The sequence below is a fragment of the Cinclus cinclus genome, chromosome 31 (genome assembly GCF_963662255.1).
Source record: "Cinclus cinclus chromosome 31, bCinCin1.1, whole genome shotgun sequence".
NCBI lineage: Eukaryota > Metazoa > Chordata > Aves > Passeriformes > Cinclidae > Cinclus > Cinclus cinclus.
This window is the reverse complement of record NC_085076.1, coordinates 857,689-884,461: the sequence shown is the minus strand read 5'-3', so window position 1 is coordinate 884,461 and position 26,773 is coordinate 857,689. Positions and strand designations below refer to the sequence as shown.

Sequence of the window (26,773 nt, the reverse complement as noted above, 5' to 3'; positions counted from 1 at the left end):
AGGAGGGAAACATCCTTGAAAGAACCAGCGATAAGGAAACAGGAATTTTGTCTTCAAGGAACAATGGGAGGTGGCACTCAGTGTTTTTGCTCTGGGTGACAGGGTGGGGATCGATGATCCTGGAGGTCTCTTCCAACCTCACTGATTCTACCATGACTGAAATCCCTTTTTTTCCCTGCAGCCATCGATGTCACCTACCTGCTGGAGGAGGGCTCGGGACGGAAGCTGCGGCGCCGCACTCTGACCATCCCCGAGAGCAGCTTCAGGAAGTGACCCAGGAGGGACAGCCGAGCTCTGGGGTCTGTCACTGGGGCTGGGGGGCCAAAGCCCAGCCAGGGGAAAGGAGGGCAGCAGCAAACTGACAAAACTACAAACAGTAGCACCTGGGGGGCCGGGCCGGCACGGCGCCCACCCTGCTCTGCAGTGCTCTTGGTGTGTGTGTTGGTGGGCGTGCCTTGTATTGATGTTAGGTACTGAGGAAACCTCGTGGTTATTGTCCAGGATGGTCAAATTTAATTTATTTTTGCTTGATATTCCCACTCAGAGGAAAAAAAAAAAAAAAAAGAAAAAAAAAATAATGTGGAAGGCAGAGGAAAAGGACTGAGTTACTCTGAGGAGGATGTTCCCCACAGTCACTGCTAGCCTGGGATTGTACCAGCCCACACCAGGAAAGGGAATCCAGAGGGGAGAGGAAAAGCTTGAAAGGAAAAGCTGCCCTAAAGCTGTGGCCTCTGATTTGCACAAGTTCCAAGAAGAGAGGAACGTCCCCAGCCGAGCAGCAGGTTCGCCGTGGGACGGCCGAGCACGTGTCCCTCTGGTCTGTGCCATGGAGAAGCTTCCAGAGGCCCTTGGAGCGGGGCAGAAGAGCTGGGATGAGGCACTTGTTGTGCAGGGGGAGGGGGTGGGGTGTGAGTTTTTTCACTTTTTTTCTGCAGATAAATTTTATAAAAGCAAAGTCAGCTCCTGATGCCACCATCGCTGTTGGTTTTTTTGATAAGCTGTGGTTCTCGTGTGTCTCGTGTGTTGTGCAAATAAAAAAAAAAAAAAAAAGTTAAAAGAAAAAAAGTATTAAAAAAAAAATCCCCCCCCCCAAAAAAAAAAACCCCCCAAACCCCAAGGACCCTTTCACTCTGTGCCCGTCAGGCAGTATCCGAGCGAGTGTTTGTCGTGAGCTGTAGAATTTATCAACTGCTAACACTACCCTCGTGTGCTGGTGGCCAGCTGAACGTCCTGGCAGAGGGTCCCGCTGGCCCCACCCCCACGGGAGTGTCCCGAGATTCCCGGGACGCGCCCGGGGCCGGGCGGACCCCGCTGCCCCCGGACGGTGGCTTTGCTTTCCTGTCTCAGACGTACACATGCATATCCAGTCCTGTTTTAGGTGTTCTTATAAGAAATCCAGTTTTTAATGTGCCAAGTTGTATATATCTGCTGCGTGGATGTAAAGCAATACCGTAGTTACATGTTCCTTTTTATGGACCAAGCTCGTCCTAATGTACATTCTTGTTATTATTATAATTATTTTACTCTTAGTGGAACATGACTCATTCCATTAACTTTTATGTGTTGATTTAAAAAGAGAAAACAATACAAAAAAAAAAACCACACAAAAAAAAAAAGAAAGGAAAAAAACCCTTTGAGAAAAAAAATATTTTATTAAAAAAAAAAATAAATAAGAAAATAGTTTGGAATATTTTCTTACTGTAGAGAAGCACTGTACAGTACCAGGAACCCTGAGTATAAAATACTCGTGCGTGTAGTAGGAATATCGCATGTCCAAACCCTCGAGTTGTCTCATTTAGTTTCAAACAAAAATCATTGTCTCAAATGGTGTTAAACACTAAAAAGTTTTTAAAAAAAATAAAGTGCGTACAGAAGCGAGACACTAGCTCTGTCATTTTATCTTTCTTTTGTTGAAAGACTAAACAAAATGTTTTTTAGACAATCAAATGTTAGGTAAGTGCAAAGAATTGTTTTTCTTACTGGTGTAGAAATTAATGACTTTTTTTATTTTTTGGTTATTTTATAATACTGAGCAGACCCGTGTGTCCCCAGGATCGCTGCCGGAGCCAGGAAGCACTACGTTACTGCAAATAGAGCTGAACCTTAGTCTGCATGGGTGTAGGCTGTGTGATTGCTGAAAATAAATGCTGCTAATATATTTCCTTTTTACAAAGCATATCTAAATAGATCATTGTTTTGATGTTAATCTTTGTAAATTATGTATTACCAATTTTAACATTGGATGTAATTGCATAAAAAGCCTGCATCTCAATCCTGAGAGTCTAGTATTAAATGGAAAAATCTTTTCCTATGGCTGGCTCGGGGGGTTTTCTTTGCTGAGCTGGGTGGGAGTGTGGATGTGCCAAAAGAAGAGGGATCTGGGCAGGCTGGATCCAGAACATCCACGGGATCCACGGGCCAAAGCCAACAGAGTGAGGGTCAGAAAATTCTTGGTGCTGCCTTTGGGGGTCACAGAAACCCCATGGAACGCTCCAGGCTCAGGGAAAAGTGGCTGGAAAGCTGAAAAAGCCCTGGGGGTGCTGGGGGCAGCAGCTGGACACGAGCCCAGGTGGGCAAAAGGCCACTGGAACCTGGCCTGGACCAGTCCCAGTGTGGCCACTGGGCCAGGGCAGTGACCCCCAGTCCCCTTTGCTGCCTCTGCTGAGGGACCTCAAGCCCTGGGGTCAGTTTTGGGCCCTTTATGACATGAAAGACATTGAGGGGCTGGAGCATGTCCAGAGAAGGGAATGGAACTGGGGAAGGGTCTGGAGCCCCGGGAGCAGCTGAGGGAGCTGGGAAAGGAGCTCAGCTGGAGAAAAGCAGGCTCAGGGGGGACCTTGTGGCTCTGCACAACTCCCTGACAGGAGGGGACAGCCGGGGGGGATTTGGGATCTGCTCCCAGGGAACAGGGACAGGAGGAGAGGGAACGGCCTCAGGCTGGGCCAGGGGAGGTCAGGGTGGACATCAGCAGGAATTTCTCCATGGAAAGGGAGGTCAGGGATTGGAACTGCCCAGGGAGGTTTGGAGTGCCCATCCCTGGAGGTGTCCGAGGAGCACCTGGAGGTGGCACTGAGAGCTCTGGGCTGGGGACAAGGTGGGGATCGCTCCCGAGGGCCTGTCCCGGCTCCCGAACACACCTGCTGGCATGGGAGCACTGCTGGGAGCTGCCCCGATGGTCAGCAGGGTTTCAGAGGTTCAGTGTGACCCCACTGCGGGGACACAGATGTGGCCGGAGGGCCAGGGGCAGCACGGTCACCACGAGGGGTCGAGGGGCCCTGACCATGGCTTCATGTGAGGCAAACTGGGCAGGAGCCATTAAATCCACAGATCTGGTGCCTATTCCCAGGATATAAACCCTTTTGTCCTGCAGTGTGGCAGGGCACTGACCTGCAGAGAGAGCCCAGGGTCCCTCAGGACTGAAACAGCTTCTCCTCGACATCCCTTCTGTGGAACTTGGTTTTCATTTTTCCCTTTCCCAGGACTTTGCCAGGGATTTTTTTTTTCCTTTCCCTCTGAATCTCTATGATCATGAAAACACCAGGCTTGACCCCTACACTCCTTTGAAACCCAAGGCTTGGAGGGCTGTTTATTTAATAAACAAACAAATAAATAAATGGAAGTACCACCTGGCTTCCTCCCCTCCTGGCATGACCCCATTTCAAAGTCCAGAAGCAGCTGCGGAATTCAATCAAACCTCCTGAAGGCAAGCCAAGGAACATTCCAATTAGGATATAACGTCACTCGTCTGAGAATAAAAATTCCAGAGAGAGAAGTGAAAATGAGAGCAGAGTGAAAGGAGAGCAGCTTTACCCTGGCAGGAGAGGGGACTGACACAGCGGCTTTTTGTCACCGAAACCGGAAGGCAGAAGGGTGAAACGTGGCCCTTGGCCATGTGAGAGAGCAGAGCCTCTAAAGTGCCTTTGGGGACAGGCTGCCGTTGCCGTGTGGCCACTCCCAGGTATGGCCACACCTTTCTTTCACTGGGGAGCCCGGCAGGAAATGTAAATTCTGGGATGAAACCACAAGCAATGACAAAACCATGAAAAACCTGGGGCCATTTAGCCCCTACTGCTATCCTCCGGGCCTTGAAAAGATTAGTTGAAGTTACATAAATGACTAAACCAGTGACCTCGTCTGTCCCCAGTGCTGTACATGCAGCTCCCACGGCTTGGGGCTGGTCCTCAGCAGCTTCTCCAGGGATATTCCTGGCTCTGGGAGGCTGCAGCCGCCTCTCCCACGCTGTGGAGGAGCTTGGGCATCTTCTGCTGGGCGTGAGACCTCCCTGCTCTCCCTGGCTGGCAGCCGGGATGCTGAGAGCCAGCACAGCCCCACCGGAGCGTTCCTTCATCCCAGCCCGGGCCACCCACATCGGCCAAGCGGCCACTCCCAGCCCACAGTGCTCATTCAGACACTTGGGACACGTGAGTCACAGCCTTTATTTCCAGCTTTTTCCCCGTGGAACAAATTCATTCCTGTGGTTACAACTATTTACAGAGTGCGCGTCGGCGGCGGGGGCCGGCCTGGGCCACCGGCCCCGGGGCAGAGCAGGGCACGTGGAGGTGGCAGCGGTGGCAGGACACGGGGACAGGGACATGACACGGGGCAGTGTAAAGCCCGGGTAGGGAAAGGAGCCGTCCCTGCCCTGGCACAGGGGTGGGCAGCAGCTGAGGAACGACCCAGAGCAGCTCCCAAGGAGGAGCCACGGCTCAGCGCCAGCGGGTCCCGGGGACACGGTGGCACACGGTGACATCATGCAGCAGTGACAGGCACAGGGCAGGGTCCCCTGGGAGCTGCCAGCCCCGGAGGTGGCAAAGCCGTGGCAGGAGACATCCCCTCCCAGGGCTGGCACCCGCTCCGGCAAAAGCTCAGCTGCATCCTCAAGTCCCTTCCGCCTCCTCACAAAATCAGAGACGTGTAACCAACAGGAACAAGGCCGGTGCTGTTTCCATGGCAGCAGCGGATCCAGTCTTCATCCACAGTGGAGAGAAGCTCCAGGATGTCTCCTTTCTGGAAGCTCAGGTGCCCGTCAGCGGTGCCCGTGTGGTCACATAGAGCCCGAACTGCCCTGCGGCACAAACGGCACCGCAGTCACCTCCCCGGGCACCCCGGGCACCCTCAGAGGCTCCCGCAGCACTCGGAGGGAAGGAATTGGGTGGAACCGGGGACCTCCTTCTCAAGCAGAGGTATCCCCTGAGGAGAGATCTGTACAAGGAACCACCGGCCAGAGCTGTCCTGCCACGCAGCCCCCGGGAGTGGGAGCAGAGCAGGAGGTGTGGGGACATCAGAGATGGCACAGAGGGCGTGGGGATATCGGGAGGATGGGGTGGAGGTAAGCAGCCAGACACCATTTAGGATGGCCATGCCTGCCCTGCCCACTTGGGTCACAGCTGCCACATGCCTGCCCCAACCGAGCTGCCACGAATCCAGAAAGCACGTGACAAAATGCTAAAAATTCTTCCCAAAACGCCTGGGAAAAACAGCTGATCCCAGGTGGGCAGAGGCTCAGGTTCCCCCAAAGCCCACAGGGGATCCCCGGGGGTGCAGTCATCACTTTCCCTTTAGAGATGTGTGGGACCCCCAGGCCGTGTCTGCGAGCAGCCCCGGCTTTCCCCCATCCACAAAACCTCACCAGCAGCTCCCAGCCCTGCCCACTCCCACGCCCCACCTCACCTGCGGGCCTGGGGCAGGGCGGGCGTGCTCCTGTCCGTGCTCCTGTCTGGCTGCTCCGGAGCGCGGCTCCTGTCGGATGCCAGGCCCTTCACCACTCCGGCCAGGACAGGACTGGGGGACAGCCAGCGGGATGGTCTCCTGCCACAGAGCAAAGGGAGCCACAAGCTCACCTGGGAGCTCTTCCAGCTGTGTATCTCAGACTGTTCTGGTGGTCTGGGAGCTGACAAGGAGCCCTCAAGCAGCACCGAGGCTCCCCACGAGCTCCCGCTGCTCCACAGGACTGAACAACGCCATGGCAGCAGCACCTGGGGCATGCACTAGTCCCAGGGGTACACACCCTGGGCCAGGGGCACTACGAGATCCCCACGAGGCCGCCGTGGTGAGCCAGGCACAGAAACTCTTCCTCAGCACACGCCCCTTCCTCCCTCTGCCTGCTCAAGCTGGGTCTTACCTGGACCTGGCCAAGACGGTGTCAGGGCTGGGGGAGAAGCTCCTGGACGAGGGGTTGGTGGCTCCAAAGAGCCGACCCAGCCAGCTGCCCTTGTCAGGACGAGGAGGATTGCCCATCTCTGGGCCAGAAGGTGCTGCCTGGTTCCTGCCGGCAGGAGGCTCTGGGGAAGCAGCCGGGAGATTCTTTCCAGCAACGGGATCATCTAGCTTGGTGAGCGCCCCAGTTCCAGTGGGCAAGAAGAGGTCTTCAGGGGAAGAGGTCCCTGAGGTGTCAGTGCTGCTGCCGGGCTTTGCATCGGAGCGTTCAGGGACAGCTTTGGTCTGAAGGAGCTGCAGCTCTGTGCCTCTGGGCTCATTCATGGAAGTTTGGGATTGCGCAGCCTGGCCCGGGCTGGGATCTCCCGCAGCCGCCCGCAGCTTTGTCCACCAGACCAAGGGGAACTTTTCCTTGCTAGGAGCAGTGTAAATCCTGGAGCTCTGGCTCAGCTGGCCCCACCAGCCACTGAGGCCACCCCCAGTGCCCCCAGCGCCTTCCTCAGACCCGTGACTCTCCGCTGGGGTGTCAGATCCCAGCAAGGTGCGGCCGAACTGGTCGCCCCAGCGCAGCACGCGCTGGAAGGTTTGGTGCAGGGCAGCCCCTACTGGGGGGGTAGGGACCAGCCCACCCATGGTCACTTGGGACCGGGCTCTTGTGCTGCCCCCTGTGCCCCCCACCCTGCCCAGAGCATCGGGGGGGGTCTCATCCTCCAGGCTGTCCCTGGCAGCTCCACCCACAGACACAGCCCCCCGCACCGGGACGGGGTGATGGCCAGGGGACAGCGGTGACTCCAAGTGGCGGGACAAGGGCCGGACATCCACAGAGAGGTGGTGGTGTTCAAAGAGCAAGTCCAGGTGGAAAGTCAGCACCGACAGCGGCTGGATGAGCAGCAGCAGTTCGTCAGCAAGGTGGGGAAGAGGGCCTTGGCTCAGGGCAAAGAAGGCCGTGGGTGAGTAAAGCACAGAGATCACACCTGTGGGGACAGGAACAGGTGAGGCACGCAGAGAATGCCCGGTCCTTGCCACATCTCTGCCAAGAGCCAGCCAGGCTGTCCACGTCAGTCAGAGCACCCTCTGTGCTGAAGATGCACCATGGAAAATGATGCCCCGATCCACTATGGAAACTCCATCCAAGCAGGGACATATCCCAACCCTAAAGTGGGATTATCAGCCCGGCAGGGATGGGGGGGCTTGGGGAGGGCGCTGTGTCTCCTTACCTGGGCTCTTCTGCAGGTGAGATATCCACAACTCCAGCTGTTTAATGCTAAACAAGACAAAGGGAACCCAAATTAGAGCCCCTAGGATAGTTCCAGCCTGCCATGGCAGTGGGGCCAGCAGGGCCAACACTCACTTCAGAAGGCCAAGGATGAAGGCATGGAACTTCTGCCTGGTGCTGCTGAGGGGGGCCAGCCCAGCCACGTGCCAGCACAGGGAGTGCAGGGAGCGGGTGTTGGGACCTGTGGGGTGCACAGAGCAAGGACAGTCACTGTCCAGGATACACATTCCCCAGCCCAGGCTGTAGCAGGACTCCAGGCACCTGGACATGTCCCAGCCTCACCCTCACCTGTCTTCACAGAGGCTTCCACCACGCTCCAGGGGGAATTTTTCCGCTGGCCTGTGATAACATCCTTCTGGAACGGCTTCAGTCCATCCTCCACCAGGGCGTAGAGGGCAGGGCAGAGGGTGTGCAGCAGCAGGTACCCCACATCGGGGTTGAGCCGGCTGTCCCCCAGCTGGGCCTGAGGGAGGCACAAGGAGAGGGGAGGGAGGGGAAGGGCAGCACCCGACCCTGATTCTGCTGAGAGAGATGAGAAAATCCCACCCCTGGGACTCCTGCCCAGTCTAGCCCAGCCCAGCCCAGCCCAGCTCTCACTTTCTGCACCAGGTTCCTTGCAGTGCTGAAGTGGGCGATGACCTTGTCCACGGCGGAGCTGATGGCGACCAGCAGCGCTGGGGACGGAGGAAGAGGAGAGAAGGGTCAGAGTGGAGGGACCCACCAGGCACCAAGCGACCCCGGACACCACCGGACCCTGCAGCGCCCACGGTGCTGGGCCGGAGCCGCAGGCGGGAGACCCTCGGTGGGCTGCGGGGGCGGCTGCACCCGCATTCTCCGGCTCGACAGGAGCACCTGCCGGGGTGGGCAGGGCCGGGCGCGGTGCGGGCACTGCCTGCACTGTCCCTACGTGCCCTTCCCCTGCCCGCCGCAATCCCTGCCCCAGCCCAGCGCTGCGGGTGCCCAAGACACCGACCCGCCCCAGGACGAGCCCCTCGCACCCTCCCAACCCTGGGGGTCCCGTTGCCCTCTCCAGCCCTCCCGCCCCGTTCCGTCCCACTTCCTCTCCCCTCGCCGGCTCCGGGAAGGACCTGCCCCAACCTTTCGTTTGCTCTCCATGGGGCCCCTCCGCTCTCCCCCCGCCAGGCTGGGCGGCTCCAGCGGCGGCTCCAGCGGCGAGCGGCTCGGGCCTGGCTGGAGAGAGCGGGATAGCGGGGTCAGGCGGGGCGGCGGCTGGAGCGCTGCCCGAGGCCGGCGGAGGAGCGGGTCCGGCGGCGGGGCCCGGATCGCTCCGGGTCATGGAGCCGGGGGCGGCGGCAGGGCGAAAGGCGGCGGGGCCGGACCGGGCGGCGGGGCCGGGCCCGCGGCGGAGGAAGAGCGCTGGGAGCCGCGGGGCGGAGCGGGACAGCCCCGGCACCTCCCGGGCCGCGCCGGCGGTGCGGGGGGATCCCCGCGCACAGGGAGCGGCGACCCTGCCCGGAGCGCCCCAGGATCGCTCTCACCGCCCGCAGACGCGCACCCAGCCCCGCAGCCCCCCGGGCAGAACCCCCCGCCCACACCACACTCACCCCCCGTGCAGGTCTCGTCTCCTCTATGAGCTGGCCGTGGCACGGCGGGGTCCCCGAGCCTCCGGACCGAGGCGGTGCCCAGCCCCTTTTCCCCTGGGGGCAGCCCCCCTTTCTCCACATCCCTCGGCTGCCCCTCCGCGATGGGCTGCAGGCTCGGCCGGGGTCTCCTTCTCAGCTGGTGCCCGTCACTGGCTGGCAGCACCTGTCCCCCCAGGGGCGCGGGGGGCCCCCAGCCCGTGCCCGTCCCCGGGGGCACAGGGAGGTGCTGGGCCGGTTCTGCCCGCTGGCCCTTGGGCTGCCGGGCGGCACTGCGGGACCGCAGCTCCTTGAACGTTGTCACCTCTCTCTGTCTGGAGGCGGGAGGCCTGGCTGGCCCATCCTGCTGGGGCTGGGGCCAGGCTGGCTCCTGGCCCGCAGTGCCGGACAGGAACTCGCTGGTGGGGGGCAGCTCCGTGTCAGGGGAGAACACGATCAGCCAGTCGCTGCGGTCAACCCTGGCCTGGGCGACTGTGGGCCCAGCCACGTTCCTCTTCCTCCTCTGGGCCAGCTCGTGGAAGGAAGTGATGGTCTTCGTGCCCGTGTCTCTGTAGAGCTCACCTGGGCCAGCCTTGGGTTCTGCCGGCAGCACTGGCCCGAGGGGCTGCTCAGCTCTGTGCGCGTTGAGGATCTGCAGCCGCCGCCGGGGCCGAGGGGGCACGGGCGGGGGGAGACTGCCAGGCCGGGGCCGTGGCTCCGGAGTGCTGCTCGGGATCTCAGGATGCCGCCGTTCTGGCACAGGCGGCGGTGCTGAAGGTGCAGCATCAGGCTCAGGGAGGGGGTTGCAATTGGGGTCTAGGTCAGTGCAGGTGCCAGTGGTCTCCTGTGCTCCTGTGCTGGGAGAGAGCTCATCGCAGTGGGAGTCGAGTGAGTTGTTGCTGCAGAGACTGTCTGGGCTCTTGCTGGCCACGGCGGTGGCTCTCCGGAGCACCGGGGAGTTGTGGTTGGCATCTCTCCCATCACACGTCCTGTCCTGGTCAGCCAGAGATTTGCCATCCTGGGCGTTTTCTACGGGAATGACGTTCAGCTGCTGGTCAGGGGACTGGGACTCTTCTCTGGTGAACCCTTTGCAGTACACCGAGACTGGGGAGTCATCCAAGCTGAAATCGGAGCAGCTACTGACAGAGGAGGAGGAGGAGGAGGAAGAAGCCAGATCACAAGGGGAAGCCGCCTCCTCCTCATCTCCGCTGTGCAGGCAGGGGAAATCCTCTTGCACTGCCTGGTTTTGGAGCCCGAGTGTCTCTGGCTCTGGAGCATGGGACTCACAACACTGGCATTTCACGGAAGGATTGTTGGAATTGGCATCCACTGGCTCACAGTTCTCTGGGCAGTGGGTGCAGCCGGTCTGGTCTCCCCCACCGGTGGAACCATCCGTGTCCTGGAGCTCAGGGTGCCGGGAGAGGTGCAGCCCCAGAGAAATGTGCTGCAGGTGGATGTGGTTGAGGTTGCACAGGAGGCCTTTCTTTGGAGCCAACATGGTGCAGCCTCACTGGAAGTGTGGGGGCTCCCAGGAAAGGCCAGCAGCTCCTCTCTTCAGACCATCCAGCTCCCTGAAAGCACCAAACACCCTCCTGGTCAGGGAAAAACACAGCAAGAGAAACCCGGAGACAGGCACAGCCAGGGAAGAGGGATGGCAGTGAGCTTGTGACAGGGCCCAGCACAAGGGTCTGGGGGTCAGAGACGGGGATGTGCCCTGAGAGAAGGGCTGCCCCAGAGAAAGGCTGCCCCACAGCTTCCTGCCAGACTTGGGCCTCTGCAGGCAAGCGGGGACGGCAGCCAGCCGCTGGTCCCTGGAGCATGGCCTGGGAATGATCCCAGGAAGCTCGGCTGATCCGGCGATGGATTCCCTCTGGATAGTCGGGAGCATCTCGGGGATGCCGTCAAGGAGAAAACGCCCTTGGATGCTCATCGAGGAGGATGAGAGGGGTGCTGTCCTGGCTGGGGGAGGCGGGACCGCGGGCGCTCAGGGACCGGGACTTGGCCGGAAGCCCCCGGCCCTGGGAACCGCTGCAAAACCACCACCGCACCCGGCCTTACTAGGGAGGAGCCCCGGCCCCAGGCACCTGCTGGAGGCTCCGGGCAGGGAACGGGCAGCGGAGACCGCGGGAGGGCGGCTCCGAGGATCGGGCGGCTCCGAGCATCCCCCGGCCCCGGGGCGAGGACCGGCGGCCAGGCAGCTGAAGCGGCCCTCCCCATCCCCCTGCAGCCCCCGCCCGGCTCCATCCCCTTCCCCGTCCCCCGCTCACCTCGGCGCTGCGGCGGCGAATGCGGCTGCGGGAGGGAGGGAGGGAGGAGCCGTGGCCCCTCCACCGCCTGCCGGGAGCCGCCCGGTCCGGTCCCGCCCCGCCGGCGGGGGCGGTGCTCCGGGCATCCCCCCACCCCGGAAAGCACGAAGATACCGGCACCCCCCTCCCCGCCATCCAGCCCTGTCCCCAGACAACAGCAGGCAGCGACGCACCTACAATAACTTATGTTTATTGACACGCGGCCGGGGGGCAGAGCGCTGAACCTCCCCCAGCCATCCCATCGCACCTTCTACAACCCGCCCCCGGCCCCTCCCAGCCAGTAGGTGCCAGCCCAGCCCCCCCTGCCAGGCCCCTCCATCACTTCTGGCGCTTGTAGATCTTCTGTGCGAGGTCCAGGAAGATCTCCCGGGGTAGGCACTGGGCGTGCTTCCCAATCAGCTCCTGTAGCCGCCGGTAGCTGCTCTCCTCGTACTCCCGGAAAGCAGCCTCCATGCCCAGTGCATTGTAGAGCTCCTTCACCTTTGCCACCTTCTCGGGCTCCTTACAGCCATAGTTCTCCTGAGAAAACCCTGGAGTGAGTCAGGTTCCATCCCAGCTCATGTCGTTGCTGCTGCCTCAGGATGGGGCAGGAGCTTTGTTCAGGAGCTTTGTTCTCTGTGCCGCCCTCCAATAGTGCTCATCCCCTTCTCCCAGCCAGGTAACTGCCCAGCACTGGCACTCCAGGTGTACATTCTGGTATTCCACCCCCTCTCCCAGGTGTGTGATCCTGGCCTTTACCTCTAAGATCTGCCTCTGCTCTGGTGTGACCCGGCGCAGACATTCCACCACCAGCCAGCTGCACTTGTTGTCCTGGATGTCAGTGCCAACCTTCCCTGTCAGTGCTGGGTCCCCATAGCAGTCCAGGTAATCATCCTGTGTGACAATGGGAATGCCTAAGTGCCACAGCCATCACCTGACAAGCAGCAAGGGGGATAGAGCCATCTCCTACCTGGATCTGGAAGAACTCTCCCATCTCCAACAGGATGGCTTTGGCATTCTCGTGCTCCTCCTTGCCATTAATACCTGCCTGAGGGGAAGGAAGAAATAACAGGGATAAAGCCTTCCTACATTAGGGATAAATCCTTTCAGGATCTACCCTCCTGTACAGCCTCGCACAAGGGTGAGGTCCCTCCTGAGCTGTTCCCACCACACTCACCATGTACATGGCTGCAGCAACGGGCAGGTAGAAGGAGTAAAATGCTGTCTTGTACTTCACAATGGCTTTGTACCTGTGCCAGAGGAACCAGGCTCAGCCCCAAGGCCTGTACTCTCCCACCCTCACAGGTCAGGGACAGAAGGGAGCAGCAGCAGCTCCCCAAAAACCAGCCCCAGCCATGAAGGGACCAAACTCTGCCTGTACCGCTGCTCGCTGAACCGGCTCAGATCCACCTGGGAAATGGGAGCAGTGATGAGGTCCAGGGTCTGCCCCAGCTCGGTCTGATAGCCTGTCTGGAGAGGAGAGAAAGGATTTTTTGCCTCACTGCAGCCTTCCAGCACTTTAGGGGGCCTACATAAAAGGAAGAGGAGGATGTTTTGCATGGGCAGAAGTAGCAAGACAAAGGGTGATGGTTTTACTGGGAGAGATTTGGATGAGATATGAGAAGGAAACTGTTCCCTGTGAGGGTGAGGTACAGCATGCCCTGGTACAGCATGCCCAGGGAAGCTGCGGCTGCCCCTGGATCCCTAGAAGTGTCCAAGGCCAGGTTGGACAGGGCTTGGAACAACCTGGGATGATGGAAGGTGTGTCCCTGCCCATGGCAAGGGGTGGAACAAGATGATCTTTAAGGTCCCTTCTAACCCAGAATAGTCTGTGATTCCATGATTTATTCACACAGTCTTCCAGGAAAGTTCCAATACCACAGTGCAGACCCAGAGCCCTGTTTCAGCTCCTCTGTGAATCCAAAGGGTGGGAGTGTCCAGCAGGATGCCCAGGAATTTAAGGAACACTCCGAGGTCCACATGCTGTCAAACATCAGAAAAGGCCCAGCCACCAGGAAATTGGAAAAGGGTTGGGGAGCGAGGCTCACCTGCAGGAAGAGTTCCAGCAGGTGCAGGTAGTAGGGCTGCTGCCCACAGTACCTCCTTAGCAGCCGGTACACTGATGACTCCAGGAGAAAAGCATCATTGATGGCATCCAGCCCGATCCCCTCCTGCACCAGGAAGGCAGGGAGGTGTCACAAAGCCTTCTGACTCCCAGGGGACACCCCCATGAACTGAACAGGGGCCTCCTAAACGCTCTCACCTTCTTGTACCAGCAGAGCTGCCCCCGGCGAGTCAGGGACGCGTCCATGATGTCATCGGCCACCAGGAAAAAGGCTTGGAACTGCGAGAGGCTGCATTAGGGACAGGGGGGGGTGGTTCCCTCGGGGGTCCCATCCCCAGGATCCCGTTCCTCACCAGCTCGATGCACCAGCCCACGGCCAGGGCGGAGCTGAGGCTGTCCGGGTCCTGCTGCGCGGGGCCCGCCAGCCGCCGGAACGCGGCCACCACCGTCAGCCCCCGGTTACACTTCCCACCCGGCGCGTTGTACTCCAGCACCTGCGGGAGCGAAGCGTAGCTGGGCAGCCCTGCCCCGCAGCCCCAGGCCCGGCCGGCCGGCCCTTCGTCCACTACTCCCCGGCCCGGTCCTGCCGCCCCCTTCCCGTACTCACCTGCTTCAGCCGAGCCACGGCGTCTCCCACCTCCGGGTGCCCCAGCCCGTCCTCCGTCAGATCGCGGACGATCTGCGGGAAGAAGGCGACGAACTCCTCGCGCTCGGCCGCTGCCCGCGCCCCGGGCTCGCCGCCGCCGCTCATGGTGCCGGTTCACGATCCCGCCGCTGCCGCCCGAGGCCCTCGCGGCTCCACCGCCCCCGCCCCGCCCCCCGCGCGGGGCACGCCGGGAAGCGCAGTCCCGAGGCGTGGGCGCGGGCGCCGCCAGCGCCGCTGCTGCACTACAACTCCCAGAGTGCCCCGCGCCGGGGGTGGGGCCGGAGGCCACGCGCTTTGGGCGGTGTCCATTGGCCCGTTTTGTCGTGCGAGGATGAGCCCAAGGCGGCTCAGCCAATAGGAGCGCGGCGAGGGCGGCACCGAGGCGGGTGATTGGTGGAGAGGGAGAATGGAGCCAACACTCGGCCTGGCGCGGGGGCGTGGCCGGACTTGGGGTGGGGCTTGGGGCCGGGCGGGTTCAGTAACCGGGAGGGGAATGGAGGGCACGGGTACCTGGACGGGGACCGGTGTGCGCTGGAATTGGGGGTGTGGGGTGCTATGTGGTCTGTGGGGTTGCAGGGCGGGTTTGGGGTGCTTTGTAGGCTTGGGTCTCTGTGCAGGTGTGGTATACCACGCGACTTTGGGGTGCCGTGCGGTTGTGGGTGCAGCACAGATGTGGGGTACCCAGATGTGCGGTTGGGGGGGTGCAGTGTAGGTGTGGAGCGCCATGCAGCTGACATGCTGTGAAGGTGTGGGGTGCAGAGCTGGTGTGGGCTGTGTGCAGACGTAGGCTGCTGCGTGGGTGCTGTGCAGGTGTGGTGCTGCACAGGTATAGGGTGCAGTACAGGTGTGGGGTGCCGTGAGGGTTGGGTGCATCCCACACCTGTGTGATGCACAGGTGTGAGGCCTGTGTGAGACCCCGGGTGCTGGGTGTCCAGCTGCCCATCGAGCCTCGAGGGGATGCCGCAGGGGTGACCTGGGCCGAGGACGCGCTGGGTGGGCACACGCGGTGACACCTTCCCGCTGTTGCCCGTAGCTCCTGCCTGGGCCCCCACCCCGCAGATTGGCTCTAGCCCCGAATCCCCCTAATCCCGGCTCACCCGCGTTAATTAATCTCTCTATGTTGCCCTCTAATCCCCCCCCACCGCCGCCGGGGACGCGGGGGCTCGGGACAGAGCCTCCGGCTTCAGGGCGGGTGTCCTTGGGGAGTGGGAACAGGGGAAGGACGAGAGGCTGTGCCTGCACCTTCGGGGCTCTGCGGGGCCCTTGTATCCCCGGAGCTTTGCCCTCAGCCCCAGGCAGGCATCAGGGCTCTGCTGTGTCCCCGAAGGCGGTGGGCGCCAGCCGGTCCCTGTCCCGCTGCCTCTGCCGCCCGAGCCGCCAACCCTGCCGATGGACACAAACCGGATGGAAGAGTATCGGAATAGGACATATGCTGAAATTAATTCCCAAAAAACGCTCTTTTTGCTCCCGACCGCCCCACAGAGCAGCCCCACGCCCCCTTAATCAGGCTGGCTACAATGTAATCTGAAATAATCAAATTAGAGAGAAACCGCTAATCAGCATTGAGCTCTTCCTGTGTCACGGAGCCTAATTCCTGCGGAGAGCAGGGGGGGCCGCCAGCAGCGTCCTGCGGGCAGGGGCTGCCCCAGTAACGTGGGGCTGCAGTGGGGAGAGCCAGAGAGCCACAGCGGGGTGGCCACCAGCACCTGCGTCCTGCCCGAGCCCTGCCACCGTGTCCTGCCTGCCACTGTATCCTTCCCACACCCTGCGTGCGCCTTCATCCTGCCTGTGCCCACTGCCAGCGTGTCCAGTGTCCAGCATGTGGTCACGTCTGGCCTGCACCCCTGTCCTGCCTGCGCGGTGCTGAGGGTGCAGCCAGAGCACGGCTGTGTCCCGAGACCTGCGCCAGGTGCCGCAAACACCGCAGTGCCGTGGCTTGGGTGCCCCAGCCCACCTTGCGCTGTGTGACCTTCATCTAATCGCGTTAATGCCTCGAGTCTGCTCTGCAATCAGGCGGTATCAAACCCGCCCCTCCCCCGGCAATAAAGGGAACGGAGATGGAAAGGGAAAATAACCAAAGATTAAACATTAATCTGCCCAGGGCCGAGAGGGACTGGGGTGGGTGGGAGGGGACATGTTGTCTTCGGGCTCCTCCTGCACCACCCAGGTCTGTGGGGCCTGGGAGAAGTCCCTCGATGGCTCCCGGGGGTGTCCTGGCTGCTCCCGGCTCTGCAGAGAGCCAGGATTGGAGCTGAGGTGCTGCAGCATCCCCTGTCCTGTCCCATCCCCGGGCAGGGTGCTGTGGGGTCGCAGGACGTGCAGAAGGAGTCTCCCCCAGACCAGTTCAGAATCTTTCTTTATTATTTAAATTCATTATGTACAACGACCAAAAATAAAAAAACGCTCTTAAATTCTCTGCGATATGAAAACTACAAGCTCTGTACATCGACTGCCGTGAGTGCAAGAGTGGAGGATCATGGTCTTTGGTGGCTAAACTTACGCCCGCGCACGGCCAGCACCCCCAGCCCCTCCAGCCTCCCCCGGGGTGAGCACCGGGCCACGAGGTGCCACGACGCAGGGCAAGGGCGGCGGTGACAGGAGCACAGGGTGGCTCTGACTCCCGACACGGGGCTGTGGCGTGGGGAGGGTGCACCAGAGGCGCGGCCAGCGGGAGCTCGGTGCTGTCCGACCGCGCGTTCTGCGGGGCACTGGGATGACCGCTAAGACATCTACATCACGCAGTGTGAACACACCCCGGGGACGTGGGACACGCGGCTCCGCTATAGATCCCTGCCCGAGGGGCTGCTGGGGACACACCAACCACGGGGATGGAGCGGGACGTGGGGATGGGCAGGGAAGGGCAGTTGAAATCCATGGATAAAAGGCAGTGCAGGACATCCCCTCTGGCAGGCACTGCCGGGATTCCTGGTGGGCTGCTGCACCCCGCAGGCTGGGCTCTCAGATCAGCCCTGCGATCCGGACTGCTCCCGACGCCCCAAAACACGAGGGTGGAGAACTGAACACCTCACTTCAACAAGCACCGCGGGGAACAAGACCTCGCCCGCTGCGCTGGGGGTCCGGCGGGCCCCGCTCAGCGGCAGCCGAGCCCCAGAGCACGAACAAGCCGTGGCTCCTGACTCCGGAGTGGGAAGCAGCTCGCGCAGCGTGGCGGGGTCGGAGGGGACACTACTCTAACCAGGACTGAACACGGTTGGCCCAAAGCGACACTGTAAGCAGAGCTCGGCTGCTCGGCAGAGCCACGACTCGCACACACATTGCACACTACTGTCTCTGGGGGAGGGGGCGTGGGACATCTGTGGGGACGGGGGGGGGGGGGGGGGTGACCCCACAGCCCCACACATCACCCAGGCGCTGCCCGGGATTGGAATCTCTTTGTGTCAGCCTTTTGCTCCTGTGACACTGGTGACTGGCTTGTCCAGGCAACCTGGAAACGGGACTGCAGCGCAGGGCAGGGGAGCAGAGCCTGGGCTGAGCATCCTCCTGGAGCCACAGGCAGTGGGGTCCCCTTGGACTGACCCTCTGAGCATCCTCCTGGAGCCACAGAAGGGTCCTCCCAGATGACCTTCTGGACATCATCCTGGAGCCACAGTAGGGTCCCCTTGGACTGACCCTCTGAGCATCCTCCTGGAGCTGCAGGCAGCAGAATCCCTCCAGGGTGCCCCGCCATGGGGGCACGTGGGGGGACAGCCACAGTGCCGAGGTGTGGGACAGAGCCCTGCCCGGCAGCACATCCCAACCTCACTGGGACTCAGCACCTCTGGGGCAGAATGGTCCCACAAGCTGGGGAGAGGGACTGCGGGGCTGCTCAGTGGAGAGCTCTCTGCCCCCAGCGTTGCCCCTTGGCACTCATCACACCAGGAGAGCCCTGCCCGGGATCCCCAGGTCCTGGCACTCCGGGAAGGGGGAGTGCTGACCCTGGACCCCCATGCTCTGCCTGCCCGGGGAGCCCCTGCCATGGGCTCCAGCTTCCTCCCTCCACCCGGGCAGTGGACCCAGGGGGCTGCCTCTCCTTCCTAACCCTAAAGGCAAAGATGCTGGGCAGAGCAACCTGGGATCGAGGTGGGCCTGGGGCAGCCCCTGCTGTGACAGAGGACAAGCTGGAGGAGCTGCCAGCGCCAGCCTGGCCCCGGGACAGGCTGTGGGACATCCGGGGGGCCCGGCCCCCAAGGGGCAGTTATGGGGAGCTGAGCTCCCCAGAGAGGCCAGAGCTTGGGCAAGGGCTCTGACCTGTCCTATGCCTTCGGGAGGAGGGCAGAACTCACAGATGGTGATGAGCAAGGAGGGAAGAGCCCGGGCAGGGTGACCCCCTTGGGGCAGTCAGCAGAGCCCCCTCCTCATCCAGCTGGGCCAGCTCTGGGGCTGGCCCCATGCTCATCCCTCCCGTGCCTGAAACAGCCCCTCCATGGCCCCGGGTGCTGCCTCTCACCTCATTTTCCCTCCGACACGGTGGGGCTGGTGCCCTGCTTCTCCTGCCTCCTCTGCCGCCCGGATGCCCGGGTCCCTCCTGCCTGTGTGGGTGCCGCCAGGACTCACATGTTGGATGGGAGTTTGGGCTTTGCCGTTTCCACCTCGGGGCTGAAGGCCACGGAGCCCTTGCGGGAGGGACCTGCTGCCTGCCTGGACGCGGAGCCCGGGGACTGGGGAGTGGACGCTCCCGCCGCGGAGCGGCCGGTCTGAGCCAGCGATCCTGAAGGCATCTGCTGCGAGTGTGTGGTCTGGCCTGCGATCCCCGCACAGGGCTTGGCGAGGAGTCCGGCTACCGAGGGCGAGGACCTGCGGGCCAGGTTCCCTGCAGATTTCCTGCCCTGCTTCAAGGAGCTCCCGTCGGCTTGTTGGGCCACTTTATTGGGAAGGGAGGGCTGGGAGGCAGAGAGGAGCCGGACATCCTGGGTGAGCCGCCCCACCGGCAGGCCCTGGATGCTCCTGTGCTTCACCAGCTGCTGGGGCTGCATCAGGAGGGAGATGTGGGAGCCAGTGGCTCGGGACAGGCTGTAGTGGAGCGTTCTCCCCGGCGGCAGCGCCTGCTCGGAGCTGGGGGACGCAGCTCCCGCCGCTTGCTGCAGCAGAGAGGTCGAGACCGAGGCGCCGCGGGACCTGGAGAGCTGGGGCTGGGGGCCGGCCGGGGGCTGCTTGGCGCCCGCTGGCATCTCCCCCCTCTGCGCCGCGCGGGGCAGGGGCTGCGCCCCGGGGCTGGGTCTCTGGGCCCCGCTCTCCAGCGGCGCCTGGGACTGGACCATGGGGGAGGAAGGCGAGCCGGCGGCCGGCGTCTGGAGGTGGGACTGCGCCCCGGAGGGGGAGCTCACGGAGGAGGGCCGGGAGCCCCCCAGACTGGGCTGGGACCGGCGCACCGGCTTCGTGAGCAGGGTGGCCTCGGGCGAGAGTGGGCTGGAGATGGAGGAGGGCGGCAGGAAGATGTGAGCCTGCAGGCTGTGCTGGTGGGTCAGAGCGATGGCCACGTTGGTGGTGGCGGCGGCTGTCTGCAGGGGCGCGTGTACCAGCGGCTCCCAGATCACCGGCTTCCCGCTCAGCTCCCGGCCCATCGCCATCTGCTGCAGGTCCTGGATGTTGTGAGCCATGTCCTGGTCGTGCTTCACGATCTGCTGTATCATCTCGTTGTTCAGGGGCCCCGAGCTGTGCTCGGCTCTCTTGCGGAGCAAGATGGAGTTCTTCTTCCCTGGAGGGGAGGCAGGAATGTCACCGACCATGGGAGTGTGGGCTCTCGGGGACAGTGTAGAGGGCAGGGTGGCAGTGGGGAAGGGATAGTAAAAGCTCACCGGGGTTCCAGGGAAAACAAGACCCTGGGAAAGGTCCAGACTGGAGCAGTGGAAGCAGCAAGGACAAAACAGGGGAGTCCTAACTCCAAAGGGGCTGGCTGCTTGGGTCCTGTTTGCCCTCCACAGGCAAGGAAGGGTGAGGACAAGCAGCAAGTGCAGTGAAGTGCAGTGACATTTTCCCGGGGAAGCCTGTCCTATGGCACTGCCTGGATCTTGTTGGGAGGGAGGGAGGGAGAGAGAGGGCAGGCTCCTTCCCCATGCTCCCCATCATCCTCTTTGCTGGGCACCCACGGGGTTGGGGCACTGTGATCACCTCATCTCACCCAGCTCTGTGCCTCCATCACCCGTGGGCCCTGGGAGGGGCTGTAGAGGTGGTTGTGCTGAGCCCAGGAGGTCACTCACTCCTCACCTATGCGGTCCAGCCGGTCCATGGCCACCGTCTCGAAGGCCCTGCGCATCATGGGGTACTCCTCCAGCACCTCGTTGAAATTATCCACGGACAGGGAGTAGAGGCGGCAGTAGGTGTCGGCTCTCACGCTGGCTGTGCGTCTGCCCCGTGTCAGCAGACAGATCTCTGCAGGGACACAGGGCTGGGGTCAGGGTGACACAGCTATCCAGCCCCCTCCCAGCCCTCACAGCAGGAACAGGACTGCCCGGCTCTCCAACACCCTGCACAGAGGTGGAGCATGGCTCAGAGGCAGGGGCAGACCCCAGAGCCTGCACAGCCACAGCTGTCTTCTTGGCCAGGCAGCATTTTCCTCCCTCTCCAGGCCGTGGAGACACCACAGGTGTGGCTGCTTTGTGGTGTGGCCTGTTTCCCTCCCAGAGCTGTGCCTGTAGAGTATAAACTGGCTCAGATGTTCTGCTCTAAACTCCCCTCCTGCCTGGCCAGCAGTGGGGTGGTAGATGCTCCTTCTGCCTCAGCCAGACAGAATTGGGTGGAGTGGATGCCAAGACTTTGGCACTGGGCAAGAGGAGATGGGCAGGCAGAAACATTAGGGATGCCCCAGCTTCTGCTCCTGGGCAGCTTTTGGCCCCTACTCTGTTCACCAGGTCACCCAGCCCAGCCTCACCCCCAAAGTAGGAGCCATCAGACAGCTTTGTCTCCTTGTTGCCCTTGGTGAGGATGCTGACCACCCCGTGCTGGATGAAGTACATCTTTTTGCCCACGGTGCCCTCACGGATGATGAAGTCCCCAGGCTGGAAGACCTCAAAACGCAGCTTGGTCAGCATGGCTGTCACAAAGTTGGGGTCAGCATTGGCAAACAGGGGCATGTTGGCCACCAAGTTGCGGCAATTGAAGTTGATGATTTCCTGTGGAGGGTGAGGACCAGGTCAGTGGGGACATCACCAAGCCTGGCCCTTGTGAGCACCAGCCTCTGTTCCCCCGGTCACACCACTGGAGTGGTGCCCGCACCTCTTTGAGCGGCTCGCTGAGCTCCCCCAGGATGTTCTCCTCATCAAACATCTTGCCCTGGTAGCGATGCTCATAGTACTCGTGGATCCGCTGGCGCGTGTCCCCAGGCAGTTTGTGGAATGACATGTATTGCTCCACTTGCTTGTACTGTAGGGACAAGAGGAGTCACACAGGGCTGAGCTGGGACCACCTGCGTGGCTGCTCAACTTCTACTCAACTATGTAGATACAGACACCCCTGCATCAGTACCCTGTCCCAAAAGCCACCTCTGGGGCAAAGGACAGGACCCCTGTGCACACAGGATGCAGGTGGATCCAGGGCAGAGGGCAGGATGGGGCTACACTGTGAAAAAGTGACCCCCAGTATGGATACCAATATGGTCTGTCTCTCATTGGGCCGCCTGAGCTCCACCTGTAACAAGGGAAAGTGGCAAGGACAAAGACCCCAACATCTGGAATCAGTAGGACACAGCAGCTGTGCTGAGCTGGTTCTGGAGCTGGACCCACTTGTGCCAGGACTCTTCCCCCAGTACCCAGGCCCTTCCTCCCCCACCCTGCTGACCTTCTCCTGGTACTGGCGCCGGGATGAGTCCAGTGACTGGATGAGGGCGGTGGCGTGGCCGATGAACATGGCATAGCAGGTGGCCCCCACGATCATGCTGAGCATGGTGAGCCAGACGTCGGTCATGCCCTCGGGTGCCTGCTGCCCGTAGCCGATGCAGAGCATGTGGCTCATGGCCTTGAACAGGGCATGTGAGTACTGCTTCCCCCACGAGTCGTTCTGCAGATGGGGGACAGTGGTACTGGGGTGTTTGTTGGGAAGTGCTGTGGGGCTGAACCCCCCAATCCCACTTCCATAAGCTGGGGAGTCCAGAGACTCAGCAAGAACAAGGTTCCTGCAAGGCCAAAGGGATGAGTTCTCCTCCACAAAGAAGCACTGTGACTAAGAGAAGCCCTCAGCAGGCACCAGCCCCTGCTCTGGGGAAGAGGCAGGAGCCTCAGTGTCCTGTTCCCTCCCTGGGGGATTCCCTGACTCCAGCAAGGTGGGCTGAGATGGGAAGGTGATGCAGAGATTCCCTCTGCCCTGTCTCACTGCTGTGACCACAGAGACACTGCTCACCAGCACATCTCCCAGCAGTTTCCAGCCTTGGGGTAGGAGATAGGGAACCAAATCCTCTCCCTGCCACAGGAGATCCCAGCTGGAATCACCCCTGTCTGGGCACTCACCACCATGTGGTTCTTGGAGACCCAGCAGTCCTCAGGGAAATCCTGCAGCATGGGCACCAGGAACTGGAGGCAGCCATCCCAGTGGCACAGCAGCAGCATCATCCCAATGAGGTTGAAGATCCTCACCACGGCACTGGCCAGGTCATACGTCATGTGGAAGATCTGGGGAATAGGCAGGAGTGGAGCTGCAGAGAAACTCTTCTCCTAGAACAGTCCTTGGAGCCCTCTGCCCTCCAGACAGCTGTACCCTGTAGCTGGGGACCTCTGACCCTGCCTGGGACCCTGAACAGGAGACCCCCAAGGGGTTCTTACCTCCTCCCACTGGTGGATGTAGCGGATGAGGCGTGAGAGACGCAGCAGGCGCAGCAGGCTGAGGATCTTGGTGAAGCGCACGATGCGCAAGGCCCGGGCTGTCTTGTAGACATCAGAATCCACCTGGGTCTCCAGGTCAACAATGAGGAAAATGTAGTCAACAGGGATGGAGGAAATGAAGTCGACCAGGAACCAGCTCTTCAAGTACTTCATTTTGATGGTGTGAGGGTCAAGGATGATCTCTGTGTTGTCCTCCACCACGATGCCTGTCCGGAAGTTCAGCACCAGGTCAGCCAAGAAGAAGGTGTCTGAAAGCACGTTGAAAACGATCCAGGGAGGGGTGTTCTCATCCTTGAAGAAAGTGATGCCCACGGGCAGGATGATCAAATTCCCCACCATCAGGAGCAGCATGATGAGGTCCCAATAAAACCTGCAGGGTGGGAATGCAGGGGACAGAGCAGGACAGGGAGGAGCGGGGAGAAGCAGGACACAGGTAGTTAGACAGCAAACCCAGGATCAAAGTTAGGGTCTGAGACAGTGCAGAGAGGCAGGTGCTGAGGCACACACGTGCCTGCCCACACACATGATTAACGCCCTGCTGCTTGGCTGGGACAGATGTGAGCAGATGTGTGGAGAGGAGCAATTCAGCACCGGGCCAGGGGCCCAGGGGTGCAAAAGTCACCCTTTGTGGGAATGGGGGACTGTAGGAGCTTGGCTGTTTCTCTTTCTACTGCAGGGCAGTGCATGCACATCTGTGCCTTCACCCCAAAGTGGACATGTGCTCCACGGAGAAGTCACAGAGGATGTGGGCTTTGCTCCCTTGAGGCTCTCTATCATCTGCTGTCTCCCCGCCACCACCCGACTTGGCTTAGCAGGATTTGGGATAAGCTTTGCTGGTTATGCAAACTGAGTGCCAAGCTCCTGGGGCAGCTGAGGAGGAGAAGGGATGCTGTTGTGTTGAGCTAGGGCAGCAGCCAAGCAAGGATAGACAATGCTGGCACCAGGGTGAGGTGGGAGGAATGTCCAACCCTAAAGAAGCTGCCAGCATGCACAGGGCAGGAGCTCCATGGCCCAGGGCCTGCAGCACTCCTCATCCATCTCCTTTTGCTGAGAGTGGACAAGGTCGGAGGCTTTGGAGGGAAAGCCAAGTGATGCCGGGAGCAGCTGGTTATGTCAGGACATCCAGCAGCCCTGTTCACATGCAAATGCCACTGTGATGTTTTCATTCTTCACACAGACACATCACTCCTTTCTCCACCAGGCTTGTGACTCCTGGGATCCCCCCTTCATGGGTCCATGGGAAAGCAAGTTCAGCTCCCACCTTCAGGTGTCCCCAGGCACCCCCTGTTAGTCCCAGCCCTGGTCGTGGGTGTAGACTCAAATCTCCAAAGGTGATTTCAGGGCAGCTTTTAGTGCTCAGTGGATCCAAACCAGCTTTTGCAGGTGACAGAAGCCTGTGGGGATTTCCCACCCCACACCCATGGTGGGACACAGGCACTGGGCTCCCTGCAGCTGAGGGAAGGGAAGGGAAGGGAAGGGAAGGGAAGGGAAGGGAAGGGAAGGGAAGGGAAGGGAAGGGAAGGGAAGGGAAGGGAAGGGAAGGGAAGTTGTGGTGCCATGAGAGGTTTCTTCAGAGAGAGAGCACCAGAGCCTGAGGGGAGTAGGGGGAGGCACCTTTGAGCCACCCCAAGGTCAGGAGTGATGCCAGGTCCAGAAACCACCCCATGGCCAGGAGCCACCCCAGGGTCAGGAGTGACTCCAGGGCTGTGAGAGACCCCAGAATCAGGAGGTTCTCCCAAATGAACACCTTCCTGCCAGTGGCTAGGATTTGTTGGGCCAGACAAGGAAATGCAGCTGAGGAAGAAGGGGCCTGACCTAGCTGAGGAATTACCTCCTGCACCTCCACACTGTGCCCTGAGAAATTGAGCAGGGAAGCTGCCTGTCCCTCTAGCTGCCCGAGTCTGCCCGGAGCTCTTGCTTCAGATTTAGGCTTAAGCTCTTTAGGACAGGCCTTGTCCTTCACTACGTGTCAGACTGAACACTCAGGGCCGTGATCTCCATGGCCTTTATGTATCTCCCTAATGTGATAAACACCAGAGTAATCTCCCTGTCTGTCTACCTGCCAGCTCCATTCATGGCACTGTTTGCAGAAACTGCTCCTGCCAAGCTCAAGGCTCACAGACTTTGGGATAGTTTCCCTGGGAAAAGGGCTCTCTGGGCTGGCAGCCCTGAGTGGCATCCTGGGGTGGTGCAAGGGACCAAGTGAGTGACTGGGGCCCAGTGGTGATGGGAAGTGGCTACAGGTGCAGGGGACCCATGCTGGTTGCTGGCCCCATTCTGGGGTGCTTCCCAGGCTGGGGATATCATCCATGTCACAGCTTGCTGCAGGAGATGACTGCCTGGCAGCTTCGTTCCCCGTGGAGAAAGCCCACCCTATATGACTCAACATCCCCGTGACACCCAGTTCCTCCCACATCATCCATCCCCGAGCTCCCGCTGTGATCCCAGTGACACCGAGAGCCAGGCCCAACTCCTTGCTGGGTGACCAGCCCTGCTCCAGCCGCGGGGAGCCACGTCCCACGGGGATGAAGGCTCCTTATCAAATTAAAAACAGCATCGAGAAGGGTGGGGGGAGCTGTAAGGGCAGGCAAAGCCCTGCCTCTTCCTCCGCACGCCCGGACCCGGGTCAGCAGAGCTCCACGGCTCGGCGGAGCCAGGCTGCCCCCGGGCACCGGGAGCCCCGAGAGCCCTGGGTGCTGAGGCAGGACAGAGTTGTCCGTGCGGGCGAGATAATCCCAGATGAGAAGGGGCTGGGGCAGCGCGGCCTCGGGCTCCAGCGGTCGGCAGCCGCCTCCCCGGGTCGGTGCTGAGCCCCGGCTACCGGCACTTGTTGCCCCTACGGGGTCGGGTGGCGGGGCCGCGCTCAGCACCACGGACAGCGGCGGCGGGCACCGGGTCGGGCGGTGGGACCGGAGCGGGGACCGGTGCCGGCATGGGGGTCGGTGCCGATGTCGGGGAGGGGGTCGCGGGGCTCCGGTCCCACCTGAAGTCGCTGTAGGGATGGATAATCCAGGCGCCCGCCGACTTCACCCGCTGCCGCTCGATCTCCACGGCCCGGTGGCTGCCGAACATGCGCAGCGAGAACTTGTTCACGGCGGGCTGCAGCATCGCCCCGAGCTGCCGCTGCACGAACGTGCTCGCCGCCGCCTCGCCCTCCGCCACGATCTGCTCGGTCGCCGCCGGCGAGGCCGGGGCCGCGCCCGACGCCCCCACGGGCGCCCCCGCTGCCTCCCCGTCCAGCACCGGCGGCTTCTCCCGCGGCTCGGGGCTTCGCCGCGGCGCAGCCTCCATCCCGCCGCCGCCGCCTCGCCTCACGTTTCCTTCAAACGCCCTTGCCCGGGCGCCCTGCCCGTCGCCCCGCCGCACATGCCCGGCCCCGGGCGGGCGGGCGCTCGCTCGCTGCCCGCGGCCACTCGCTCACCGAGCGCTCACGAAGCTCCGCCGGCGCCCGCCTGTTGCGCACGCTCCGGCGCGGGCGCGGCGGCCGACGGCAGCCGGGAAGCGCCGGCGGCACCGGAGCGGCGGCGAGGGGAGCGGCGAGGCCCGGGCGGCACCGGAGCGGCGGTGGCGGCGGGACCCCGCGGCGGGCGGGGCGGGGCGGGGCCGGGAGGGCGGGGCATTGGGAAGGAGAACGCGCCCTCGGTCCAGCCGCGCCTCCCGGTCCTGCCCCGCCACCGCCAGAGGAACCGGAGAGGGGCGTGGCTTCAAGGAGAGAGGAGCGGGTCTACCCATTCGGGGCCACACCCCTTAGTTCTAGCCCCGCCCCATCGCCGGTAGAAGACCGAGGAGGGGCGTGGCTTGGGCGATGGGTGGGATTATCACATGTAGCCCCGCCCCTCTGCTCTAACCCCTCCGGAGGCGGGGCTCCTGGAGGTGATGGGCGGGGATATCAGAATTGGCCCCGCCCTTCACTCGATCCCGCCCCTCGGCACCGTCCCGCCGCCGTCAGCAGAGG

The 26,773-nt window shown here is 61.7% G+C and overlaps 4 protein-coding genes across 6 annotated transcripts in view; 1 reads left to right on the top strand and 3 right to left on the bottom strand.

Annotated features, from left to right (window-relative positions):
* ASH1L (ASH1 like histone lysine methyltransferase) overlaps positions 1-2,272 on the top strand; it is a 67,038-nt gene extending 64,766 nt beyond the window's left edge. For all 3 annotated transcript variants that reach the window (XM_062511650.1, XM_062511649.1, XM_062511648.1), the window contains one exon: positions 182-2,272. In XM_062511650.1, coding sequence (XP_062367634.1) covers positions 182-273 — 92 coding nt within the window. In that variant the 3' untranslated portion in view covers positions 274-2,272. The remainder of the gene's footprint in view (positions 1-181) is intronic.
* Positions 2,273-4,561: 2,289 nt separating this feature from the next.
* On the bottom strand, positions 4,562-10,510 carry RUSC1 (RUN and SH3 domain containing 1). The gene is made up of 9 exons (XM_062511601.1): positions 8,998-10,510; positions 8,531-8,623; positions 8,030-8,106; positions 7,721-7,895; positions 7,508-7,613; positions 7,374-7,420; positions 6,122-7,130; positions 5,671-5,808; positions 4,562-5,065 (listed from the first exon to the last, which is right to left on the bottom strand). The coding sequence occupies exons 1-9, from the start codon at positions 10,508-10,510 to the stop codon at positions 4,897-4,899; spliced, it is 3,327 nt and encodes a 1,108-aa protein (XP_062367585.1). The 3' UTR covers positions 4,562-4,896.
* A 1,121-nt stretch (positions 10,511-11,631) lies between these two features.
* Positions 11,632-14,113, bottom strand: FDPS (farnesyl diphosphate synthase). The gene is made up of 9 exons (XM_062511310.1): positions 13,970-14,113; positions 13,716-13,856; positions 13,561-13,641; positions 13,346-13,468; positions 12,679-12,767; positions 12,475-12,547; positions 12,268-12,345; positions 12,057-12,191; positions 11,632-11,837 (listed from the first exon to the last, which is right to left on the bottom strand). The coding sequence occupies exons 1-9, from the start codon at positions 14,111-14,113 to the stop codon at positions 11,637-11,639; spliced, it is 1,065 nt and encodes a 354-aa protein (XP_062367294.1). The 3' UTR covers positions 11,632-11,636.
* A 4,445-nt stretch (positions 14,114-18,558) lies between these two features.
* HCN3 (hyperpolarization activated cyclic nucleotide gated potassium channel 3) lies at positions 18,559-26,109 on the bottom strand. The gene is made up of 8 exons (XM_062511309.1): positions 25,802-26,109; positions 22,759-23,188; positions 22,447-22,608; positions 21,782-22,000; positions 21,221-21,367; positions 20,877-21,117; positions 20,213-20,377; positions 18,559-19,703 (listed from the first exon to the last, which is right to left on the bottom strand). Exons 1-8 carry the CDS (start codon positions 26,107-26,109, stop codon positions 18,559-18,561), a joined length of 2,817 nt encoding a protein of 938 aa, XP_062367293.1.
* Between the last annotated feature and the right edge of the window lie 664 nt (positions 26,110-26,773).